The 11,113-nt window shown below is 39.4% G+C and overlaps 2 protein-coding genes across 4 annotated transcripts; both read right to left on the reverse strand.

Moving 5' to 3' along the window:
• Nucleotides 1-1,806: 1,806 nt before the first annotated feature.
• ran (RAN, member RAS oncogene family) lies at nucleotides 1,807-5,259 on the reverse strand. 2 transcript variants are annotated; one of them, XM_044205289.1, is made up of 7 exons: nucleotides 5,160-5,259; nucleotides 4,174-4,231; nucleotides 3,926-4,010; nucleotides 2,972-3,097; nucleotides 2,656-2,843; nucleotides 2,346-2,516; nucleotides 1,807-2,189 (listed from the first exon to the last, which is right to left on the reverse strand). In XM_044205289.1, exons 2-7 carry the CDS (start codon nucleotides 4,204-4,206, stop codon nucleotides 2,145-2,147), a joined length of 648 nt encoding a protein of 215 aa, XP_044061224.1. In that variant the 5' UTR covers nucleotides 4,207-4,231; nucleotides 5,160-5,259; the 3' UTR covers nucleotides 1,807-2,144. The 2 variants fall into 2 exon arrangements, with proteins under 2 accessions (XP_044061224.1, XP_044061225.1); XM_044205290.1 differs by lacking the exon at nucleotides 5,160-5,259 and adding an exon at nucleotides 4,351-4,446.
• Nucleotides 5,260-5,898: 639 nt separating this feature from the next.
• On the reverse strand, nucleotides 5,899-10,748 carry ndufs8b (NADH:ubiquinone oxidoreductase core subunit S8b). Of its 2 annotated transcripts, none has more exons than XM_044205303.1 (7): nucleotides 10,661-10,748; nucleotides 9,692-9,740; nucleotides 9,540-9,605; nucleotides 9,338-9,427; nucleotides 8,247-8,419; nucleotides 7,323-7,451; nucleotides 5,899-6,395 (listed from the first exon to the last, which is right to left on the reverse strand). In XM_044205303.1, the coding sequence occupies exons 2-7, from the start codon at nucleotides 9,738-9,740 to the stop codon at nucleotides 6,264-6,266; spliced, it is 639 nt and encodes a 212-aa protein (XP_044061238.1). In that variant the 5' UTR covers nucleotides 10,661-10,748; the 3' UTR covers nucleotides 5,899-6,263. The 2 variants fall into 2 exon arrangements, with proteins under 2 accessions (XP_044061238.1, XP_044061236.1); XM_044205301.1 differs by having other exon boundaries at nucleotides 9,677-9,740.
• Nucleotides 10,749-11,113: the final 365 nt, after the last annotated feature.

Below are 11,113 nucleotides of genomic sequence, written 5' to 3' on the forward strand. Positions count from 1 at the left end.
CAACTCATGCTCCCAATCTGTATTCATTAACCAAAAGCTAAAGTATGCATTGTGGTAAGGTAGAAATGTCGTATTTCCGCTTTTGTAATGTCACTTGAATGCACATAGTGTTATAATAATAGCGGTGATGTGGAGAAAGGCAATACGCCAGGTGATTTTTGAATTTTTAACGCATAATTTAAATAGACATAAACCAGACCACGGTGTCATCGCTTTAAACTCAGCCAATCAGAGCAGAGCCACCACGTGTTTTCATAAAGTTGGGCAAACTCGTGATGCTAACAGGTCAGATAAGAGAAATAATTATAATATTAATATTTATTTTTTTTAAATGCATGTTTAAAAGCAAGTATCTTAAATGCACGTTTTCCTCTCTTTCGTGGTGATGCCGTGGGCCTATAAGGTGGGTCTATTTTGCAGTTAACAGGTTAAAAAGAACGTAAATCTCAATTTGTGGAATACTTGGTAGAATCTTGGGGACGCGTGATGTAGCTGCATTCTAACACTGACGCGTGTAGTAACCACCGGGCGGACAGACTGGTAGAAGGCACACGTCATAAAGAATGTGCAGAGTGAAAATATTACGTAATCCTGTTGAGAACGTCCACCGTGCTCTGAATGAAAGAACACGACTGACACCTGGTGGCCATACCTGCCTTGAACAGGTTACAATATAAGTCCCTTCTATGATTGGAAATAGCTTCGTAAATCTGTTCATTTATTAAAGCTCCCATCATTGTGCCCCATTACATGACCACATTAACCGGTTAGGGGCCCCTATTGACGTCCCCCACCGCGGCTACTGTGTTTGTACCCGGTCTTCGCCAATCTCCATCCGAGACAGTGGCACACAGCAGACTACACATGGCAGCTTGGTCTTATGCCTACGAGACCCAACCAGTACTCCTATACTGGAATAATACTACTTGTCCCCAAGGTTTTTGTGTCAGTTAGTTTGTGATAATGAGTGTACTGTCACAATTTTATTTAGGAATAGACACTGTGTGAGTATCATACAATAATCAAGCTGTCAAAACCAGATTTTCGTACACATCCCCCTTTAGAAAATAGGGCCACAACATTAGCTAATAATGTAGGACCTGCCTTTGTAGATGTTATTCTTACAAAATTTACCAAACCCATTGACATACAGTGAACATGGGACATTTGGGGCACCGCAGGACAGTTGCCTGCTTTGACAAATACTCCTATATTACATCTGCTTTTAGCTTAACTGAATGCCAAGGGTCCATAATATAACCAACTTCTGTTGACGTGTTAAAAGAGTGAGTTCATCTCAATTACAGATCCAAATTGTACATGCAGATAGTTTTGAAATGTCAGACCTGCCAATACAATGGAGGTGACTAGAATTTGTTAGGGTCGGGCGATATGTATAGATTAGACCCCCCCCCACCCAGTTTAATATCTAATAATTGTATTAGATAATATTGCATGTCATGGAGTACTGTATGGCAATAGGACTTTTTCACAGAAGACATTCTGACGTGTAATAAGAAAAACAGGTGTAAACAATATATTAATGATTGATAAATTCCATTTAGCTGCTTCAGTTTCAGGATCCTGCTGGCTCACAATCACACTGTCCTGGCTTACTGGGACACTTGAATATAAACAGACATTGTTAATGTTTTTAACACCTGTGTTTTTCCTACTTTAAGTCAATGTCTTTCAGGAAAAAGGCCTATTAGAACAACTTTCAACTAGACGTGTCCCTGTGACTCTGGACACTGCTGTCCAGGAAAAAGAAAAAAAAAATAAATAAATAAATAAAAGACAGACATCTTATATTGAGAATGTTTTTATTCAAAGTTTACTCCCCTTAGTGCTTCCAGTACACCGTACAACAGCGTTATGTGAGCTGGGTAAGTGCAGTGGAGGGTGCTCGAAGATGAAGAGTAGCACGTTGCCATGCCAACGACAACACTAGGGTGGGTGCGTCTTAAACAGTGAAATTAGAACCACAGCTTTTCCACCAAGTTTTTTTTCTTCTTAGTTTTAAAACAAACAAAAAAATTCAAAAATAAAAAATCTGAAAAGGGATTTTACAGTAAAGGGGCAAAACTCCGACAACTTCCTATCCACGGATGGGGGCGGGGGCAGGGGGAGATTTAGCTAACAGGTTAGAGGTCATCTTCTTCATCTGGGAGTGCTGTTTGTGATGCAACCTGGACAGTGGGAGATGAGAGATTATTTTTTCAGATTCCCAATGTAAATTGGTGCCTTAGTTTTTTTGTATATTTCGCTCAGATAAAGATGATGCTGGATAGCAATATACTACATAGCCACCTAAACAGACATTGCACCTGTATGGTCATACTCACTTGAAGCTCTTCCTCATACTTCGCAGCAAGGGTTGGGTCCATTTGGACCTCTGGGGGAGCGAGGGCAGGCATTGCCACAAACTCCAGGTTAGGATCGCCGATCAACTTCCTTGCTAGCCACAGGAAAGGTTTCTCAAAGTTGTAGTTACTCTTGGCAGAAATGTCGTAGTACTGGGGACAGAGTATATGACAATTAGAAATGATAGCTCAGACCAAACAAAGACTCAAATCACTGCTTTCTACAATACACACACGACTGATGTGTGCATGAGGATGGACATTAGTTGATAAATTTGTTAGGTGTTATTACCTGCAGGTTCTTCTTGCGGTGAAACACAATGCTCTTGGCTTTGACTTTTCTGTCTTTGATGTCCACCTTGTTGCCGCAAAGGACGATGGGAATGTTCTCACAGACACGGACCAGATCACGATGCCAGTTGGGCACGTTCTTATAGGTGACTCGAGAGGTGACGTCAAACATGATGATAGCACACTGAGCTGTGGAAGTAGCAGGGAAAGTTTTAACACACTATTCAATGTAGTTTTTTTCTTTAAATCTATAGTGATTGAGCAGACGGTTCAAGGTTTAATAACCAGAACAGCATGTTAAGGATTGTGAAGAGCACCTTGAATGTAGTAGCCATCTCTCAGGCCCCCAAACTTCTCCTGACCAGCTGTGTCCCACACATTGTACTTGATAGCTCCTCTGTTGGTGTGGAACATCAGCGGGTGCACCTCTACTCCCAGAGTAGCTAGAATTACAAGCCAAGACAAAATGTATGAGAGCAAGAAAAGGTGGAAAATAGAATGAAACCTTCTGTTGGGCGGGGGGGTTAGATAAATGGGAAGGATTAATATATTAAAAGAAATCATTAAGAATAGAAGTGTGGACAGGAAGTTGAATTGCTTAATTAGCACATATACAATCAAATTACACTGCAGTGCCTCCTCTATATTGCCTTTCTGGAAAAGGTGCTGCTGCAAGTGCAACAAAAATACCTTACTCCATCAGCACAAACAGAGGATCAAAGTTTGAAGTTGCAATTATGGCACAACAGATACTGGATTTGAGGCCAATAATGATAATTAGGAGTAAAAAAAACCAAACAAAAATGATATCAGCTGATAGTAATAAAAAACAATATTGAAACAGATCCCTTCTTTTTTTTTTTTTTTTTTTAAACTGCGACCAACATGAATGCTAGGTAGACATTTTACAATTGAGAAGTCAACTTGTCAGTGCTCTCTGGTGGACAAACTACACAATGGTGACACCATTTCTAAATGACCTCAAATCTAGTTTGGTATTTCTGTACTGCAATTTCTTGTTACTTGTGGGCTCACATATACACCCCTACAGATATACCAGAAAGCAGGGGGGTCAGTGGGGGCCCACAACTCACATTAGACCCAGGGCCTGCTAGTGGTTTAATATGGACCTGCTGATTGATGCATAAAATAGGTTTACAGCAAATGACTGAACACCAGACTTGAGATTTCAAGTCAGTACTACATGTTTAACAAATTTTTATCTCTAATATACTGATGTGTCATTTACTTCATAACATGGAGTTACTCACCGACATATTTCTTCTCAAACTCTCCTGTAATGTGCCTCTTCACAAAAGTCGTTTTTCCGGTGCCTCCATCTCCTACCAAGACAAGCTGTAGGAAAGAGGGCACCGTTAGTTTAGACTGGTCGGTACTGGTTCAGCATACTGGACGTTAGCACAGCTAGCCTAAATACCACAAGTACTGTTCTCTACACTTAACTTACGAGACAGATAATTAGCACAAGTGATGTTATAAAGTTAATGAAAAGGCTTACCTTGAACACCGCCACCGGTACACACTGTGCCATTGAGTCCGCCGTGGTTGCGATTTTTCTAAGTTAAACAAAACAAGGCGGGATGGTTAGCACGTTCTCCGTCATCCTCCTAACTGCTAAGTTAACGTTAGACAGTCATCAGTAACTTAACATTAAGCTAGCGGTCTTAGCAGTTACCTGATTTGATTTTGTAACGTTAACGGTCTGTTACAATTAGTTATTTTGCCGCTTTGAGCGATTTACTCTACAGCCAACGGTAATACTCCACCGCCTGTTACCTAGCAATACCCAATTCTAGCATTTTCTATTCAAGCTAACGTTCCGACATGTTAACGTGTAACGTTACGTTAACGTCTGACTGTGTTCAAATCACACTGTATACTAAACAAAAACATGTAAATTAGCTAACGCAGTACGCTGAATTTGATCGGAAACACTACATGCTCGCTTCTGAAAACGTTTTTCCACTCAAGCGGTTGCTAGCTAGCTAAAAAGCTACAAGCGTTAGAGTGCGCCATACGACGTGCGACCGCACTTTTTCTTGTTCGACTGGAACAATTGGACCAGACCATCTAATGTGTTCCATGTTGCAGTTGATGGCCAACCTAAACAAAAACGAAACAGACGTCAAGCTGATTTAACGCATTCAAGATTGGTTTATTCAACAATCGCAAATACACTTAAAGAGACATAAGCGGATCTCAAAAACGAAGCAGTGAAATGAGGGAGAGCTCTGCTTGCTAACCTGTTAGCTAGCACGGCATGGAAGCCATTCTTTTCACCGAGCTAACGGCTAAGTTAGCTGGGAGTTAGCACAAGAAAATCTATGGCCTAATCTAGTTGCTCAACCCTCAAGTGGCTACACTTGCAATGCCACATGGACCCAAAGCATACATTGAAGTTTCCCGTTGTTTTAACTGACTTTCCCGATAAACACAAACTTGAAATATAGGATGGCCCGCAATGAGAGAAGAATATAGACTCACCGGTGTCACTGCTTAGGAAGAAAAGAAGTAAATGGCTGCGTTCGCGGGAGATTCAGCGTGGACTATGAGTCAGTTTCCGCCCTTATCATGTGACCACCGCAGCGGTAAAAACGCATTTGATTTTAGTGCATGCACCATAGTATTCACAGACCATGATTCAGCATGTCTGTTAATGTTGAAAGACTTATATCTAGAAAATATACACAAATGTAGCCCCTGCACACCCAGCATTAAAGCTGATGAAGTATCCTTTTATACCATATACTGTATGTGTTACACATATCTCGTATAACAAACTAAAGGCAAATGCAATTGCTAATTCTTACCATGTTAACTTCTAATTAAAAGGGCTGCAACTAATTATTTTCATTATTGATTATTCTGATGATTATTTTCTCGATAAATCAATGAACTGAAAACAGTGAAAAATGCTCAGCACAAGTTCTCAGAGCCCAATATCTAATATAAGAAAGAGAAAAGCAAGTTCATTAAATTGCTTGTTTTGCTCGACCAACAGTCAACCCGAAGATATTTACTGTGATATAAAACAGAGAAAAGCAGCAATTCCTCACATTTTTACAGCTGGATCCATAAATAGTTTGGCAATTTTGCTTGATAAATTACTTAAATGATTAATTGAATAGCAAAATTATTGGCAATTACTATTTTGTCAATCGACTAATCAATTAATCGACTAATTGTTTCAGCACCAGCTTTAATGCAACATGCGAATGAATGGTTAAAGTTTTAAAACATGATTTATTTCAGCATCTTAAATAGCTTCAGCAACATTACATAAATATACTCTTTCAGAAATGTCCTATTACATCACATAAAACGTGCTTTTAAAGTGCAGCAGAAAACTGTGCATAAACTACATGGGTTACAGAATATACAGTCAACATCATAAAGTGCAATATCATCCATGTTTACAACACAAAACATGATTTGTGCGTTTTTACATTTTTTCTCAGTTCTGACAACAGAATCTGAGGCTGCAAGGCTTCACTGCTCATATGTAACTCATTGGAATATCTGTAAAGCTTCATATAATCTCTTTAATGCATAGGAGGATGATAAGATATATCATTTACAACAGTGAGTCTATCTGTACAGGTAGTCTGCCTGTATGTTGGCTGCTATCTCAGCCTCCCATCGGTCTCCATTGTTGAGCAGCTTCTCTTTGTTGTACAGCAGCTCCTCATGGGTCTCTGTGGAGAACTCAAAGTTTGGACCCTGAGGGAGGGGTTGAGGAAAAAATAGAGATTAAACGTCTGTAGATCTAAATCCACACAGATGATATAAAGTTTCATGTTCTACATGTAGGTTTTGATGGTGGGTTGAGTGCATAACGCCCCATTTGAAAATATTAAATAAATCATTTTCCCCTTAGTTGAAGGTAGGAATTGACTTTTAGATAAGCAAGTCAATTTCGGTTTAACTGTGCATATGCCATGCCTTTTAGTTCTTGTGCCAAACACTAAACATACATGATGAACCGAGGACTGTAGTAGTTTCCTTGAAGAAATAATCGTAATGGTACAATGATTTCTGATTTTAACTTATGCTTACAAGTTCTTCTTTGAGTTAAGGCTTCAATATGCTTCAAACAAACTAGGTTGTGTTGTATGAGCACGTCCAAAGGCAAAAGTGTTTTGCGTGGCCACAGTTGAAGGTGGGGTAAAAAGAGGAGTGTTGTTTGTGTTGCTTTTAAAGGTGAAAAGTTGTACACATAAAGTGACAGTGAGTTCTGTGAAGAATGAAGTTCAAGCTCTGCCGGCTTCCACACCTCCACACATCTGACTAATCGCTATGTGAAGTGGGTGTAATTGTCGGATTGAATTCTTTTGAAAAGTTACAAGTTTCTGCCGTCGGAAAGGAGGTTTCAGACGCTGTTGAACGAACCTTCCAGCACTTTGTTTGAAGCATACTGAGGCCTTGAGTGTCGCATACTTGTGTTGGCATGCAGAGTAAATAAACAGTGGGCATGCACATGTCAAACTGATATTTATCTCTATATGAATGATCTTATTTACCAAAACTTGAAAGAATCCTTATTATTAAATACACATTTCAAAAGTGACAGTTTTACTCTGCCAACAGCCACCTTGCTTCAGCTCCATAGAATCTCCCGTTCAGTATACAGGATAAGTTTATTCTTACCTCAACAATGGCATCAACAGGACAGGCTTCCTGGCAGAAGCCACAGTAGATACATTTGGTCATATCAATGTCATAGCGTGTTGTTCTCCTGCTGCCATCAGCTCGAGTCTCAGCTTCAATGGTAATGGCCTGGGTTTGACGTAGGGAGGAAAGTGAAGAGACAAGACCAAAGTCAGACAGGACAGACAGGTTTTTCAGCCTAAGCAGCAGTTATTGTGAGATTAATTGAGTACAGACGGTGGGGATAAACCTACTAGTCTGTAGAAATCAAATCATAGAATTAACAGAATACAGGATGTACTATAGGTATGATGTGAATGGTGTGTACCGTTCAAGTATTAGCAACATGAATTTAGCCATACACTTTAGTAGATAAATAGTTTTTCTTGACTTTTGTGCATGATTTGTGTGTGTGTGTGAGAGAGAAAAGCGGCTGTGTGGGCCACCAGATAGTTGTTATAAATCTGAGACTATATTGCTCAATGTGAAATCCATGTCTACATTAGAAAAGTACAATATGTGGTGTGTGAGACAGAGACACTGGGATGCAGAATGAACAGCATGCAAAATATACATGTACATGTCTAAGGCTCACTCTTTTTGGTTTTTACCAATTTCTGCCCCCAAAATACACACTGTTCAGGACACTTTATACTAAACAAGGTCGTCCTACAGTGAGGATCGCTCAGGATATGCATCCACTAACAGAGAGAACAGACAAAAATGAAGAGAGAAAAAAGTTCATAAAAGAAAGAGAAAAACAAAGAAATAATTTCCCTTGCTCTTTACTATTATTTTGATAAATAAAAAACAAGCTCTCTATACATACTTTGTGACATCTGATCTAGACTGGTGCTACATAAATAAACTTTACAGTAATGTCGCTCTATCTCTATAGCAGCATGAATGTGTGTTTGTGTTCACCTGAGCAGGGCAGATGGCCTCACACAGCTTACAGGCAATGCAGCGCTCCTCTCCATTAGGGTAGCGACGGAGGGCGTGCTCTCCACGGAAGCGGGGTGACAGAGGGCCCTTCTCAAATGGGTAGTTGATGGTGGCAGGTTCACGGAACAGGTAACTCATGGTCATCGCCAAGCCTGAAAGAAGGCGTTGGCAAAGCATCAAAGACCGTTATGACTCACTTAATTCACTTAAATATTTATTCTATATTTGTCTTATTGTCAAGAAACCACCAATGCATTAGTTTGTCTCTTGATACTTTCCGACTTCCCTAACCTGTCTGTGACACACAGCCCCAAGCTCATTCGTTCATACTGAAAACTTAAATCTTTGAAAACAGGTCATAGTTTCATTTTTGAAAAGGGAGAGTAATTTCCTAAAACAGCTGGGCACTGAAGTTTTTAGCAAACGTCACTCAAACTGGAGTAAATAGTGTGTTTGTTAGGGACTTATATAAAATACTATATAATAGTGCAAACAGTGAATTTTATGTGGACTTGTGGAATGTTTTTACTGGTGGCAGTTCAGGTGTTTCTTGTATTGGCTTGTTGGTAATGTGTTGTTACATAGTCACTTCTGTGACTTCATCTTTACTCTCTTTACATCAAGGACTACAATGGAAATACTATAAGTTGTAGACTTTACTGTGTCATCCCTGACATTTTGTAGTTGTATATGATTTGATGTCCTCGCTCTCATAAAGTCAAATAAACTAAACTAAAAAGACTATTTTCAGCCACACATTAATACACATTTGGTGCTCTAGGGAGTATTGATGGCAAAAGGCTGGTTCATGTGGAATTGACTCAAACTACAGTGGCAACAGTTGAACTCATTTATGTATTTTTAATAGTTTTTGGAGATCTATGGCACAGAGGAATAAGATATATCAGTCTTTGACTACACAGACAATACTTCTTAGTAAGATAAATTAATTGTCGGTTTTTGTCTTTTCATGAGATTTGTTCACATTAAGAAAAATGTAGAAAATCACTAGGCCTTTAACCCTATGCATGACATAAGCTATCTGTATATAAATCATATGTATGTGTGACCTCTAAAGAGTTCAGTCCAAAGGAGGGTTGTGGCAGCCCGGTCAGTGATGGACCTCAGGTCTGTCGGCAGCTCCTGAGCATTTACATACTCTACAAGGAGAATAGAGGGAGAGAGGAGTGTATGGTTAGATAATTTCTAACATGTGGTCACTCCACTGAGAACGCCATATATGAATAGCTCTTGGTTTGTAGCAGTACTTACTAAAGCCCTCTCTCTGCACACTGAGACTGAAAGGCCGCATGACACCAGGACCATGTCCGAATGTGCCTGGAAATACATACAAATGTGATGTGATGCCTCATTTTGTGCGTATATTTATTATTGTTTTAATGACACACCTGTGTCAGTAGTACCTGGCTTTGAGTAGCAGTGAAGAAGACGTAGACTCAGTGCAGTAGACATCTGAGGAGAGAAGACAGTGAAAAGCAGATTAGAATTGTTAAAACTCAGTACATACAGGAAACCTCCTGTTTTGCATCCCTGAAAAAAGATCTTCACTGCAAACAAGGGAGGAGTGAGTGAGTGATGGAGACTGCAAGCTGACTGAGCACAAGCATCCTGTAATCTCGCGCCCCAAATCCCTGCTATTACGTCAACGGGTTGCCACATTCACGGCATGCCGGCAGAATGGGAAGAACGGGAACACATCCAGTTCAGTTTTTGGGAGAATTCAAGGATTATTCCAAGATTGTTTCCCCTATTGCTAGACCAACAGTCACGCCATATAAACAGAAAAATAGGCTAAATTAAATATTTTTTATCGTGTCAGCTATTGTTAGGCGTTTGTTCACAATTGAAACGAAATATAGACAAACTGACAAAATTTGAATTAGCTGACTTGACTGTAATCGTATTCATCATTTAACTATATACTGACGACGATCACATTTTTCCCGACATTTTGCTAACGGGTTGTAGGCACGTGGGCAATCCTTTCCGTTAAATGGGCTAATTAGCAACCACTATTTATGGTTAATGACTTGAACGCCTCATTTCAAATAAAATAACAGTTGGCAAAATGTGGCTCCGCTTAACGTTACATGAACATGCAGTTTCCTTAAAAACGTTTATTTGGTTATTAACTTTAAATTATTCAGACGTGAGACGTTCGTAATACCAAATTGTGACTCCTGCCTTGATAATATAACTACCATAACTACGACGCACATCAACGTCACTGTCATAATAGCCAGTTAATTTAGGGTAATTTAGCAGAATACGAGTAACAGCTCAAATAACGCAACACGCAACCTATTCCCGAAGCCTAAAATAATCGTTAACAGTAACCAGTTCGCCTTTATATAACCTTCAACTAGACTTACCTCTGTCACAAGTTTTTGGTGAGCAACAACAGGCAGACAGCGGTCCCTGAACTGCGCAATTGTACTTATGTTGCATTCAAGTGTTCCTCGTAAATCAGTCAGGAAATCGCAAAACAATTGCCCTCTTGGTGATATTTTCCACTTTATTTAAATAACCTTAGGGCACGTATAATTGCAGTATTTCCTACAGTAAGTAAGGCAGGCAAGTAAAGTTTATTTGTATAGCACATTTCAACAACAAGGCAATTCAAAGTGCTTTACATAAAACATAAAGCATATTGTCCACATAAGAGGAAGTCATTTAAAGGACATAATCAGCGGGGTATATTATAGCCTATATTTATCACTAATTCTGATGTCATGTTTGATTAATCATATTTCAGTAACTGAGTTTCACTTCCACGACAGCTAAAAAAATTACTATTTTCCATAAATAGTCCATTTTACTGCTAA

The sequence above is a fragment of the Siniperca chuatsi genome, linkage group LG8 (genome assembly GCF_020085105.1).
Source record: "Siniperca chuatsi isolate FFG_IHB_CAS linkage group LG8, ASM2008510v1, whole genome shotgun sequence".
In the NCBI taxonomy this organism is placed as follows: domain Eukaryota; kingdom Metazoa; phylum Chordata; class Actinopteri; order Centrarchiformes; family Sinipercidae; genus Siniperca; species Siniperca chuatsi.

Excerpts from the sequence above, each read along its gene's own strand:
- ran (XM_044205289.1), bottom strand. The coding sequence starts at position 4,206 with ATGGCACAGTGTGTACCGGTGGCGGTGTTCAAG. Across the intron at positions 3,098-3,925 it reads GTTTGAGAAGAAATATGTCG|CTACTCTGGGAGTAGAGGTG; the intron begins GTGAGTAACTCC and ends TTGTAATTCTAG. Across the intron at positions 2,190-2,345 it reads AGTATGAGGAAGAGCTTCAA|GTTGCATCACAAACAGCACT; the intron begins GTGAGTATGACC and ends CCCACTGTCCAG.
- ndufs8b (XM_044205301.1), bottom strand. The coding sequence starts at position 9,740 with ATGTCTACTGCACTGAGTCTACGTCTTCTTCACTGCTACTCAAAGCCA. Across the intron at positions 8,420-9,337 it reads TTGGACTGAACTCTTTAGAG|GCTTGGCGATGACCATGAGT; the intron begins GTCACACATACA and ends GCCTTCTTTCAG. Across the intron at positions 6,396-7,322 it reads CTGTTGATGCCATTGTTGAG|GGTCCAAACTTTGAGTTCTC; the intron begins GTAAGAATAAAC and ends CCCCTCCCTCAG.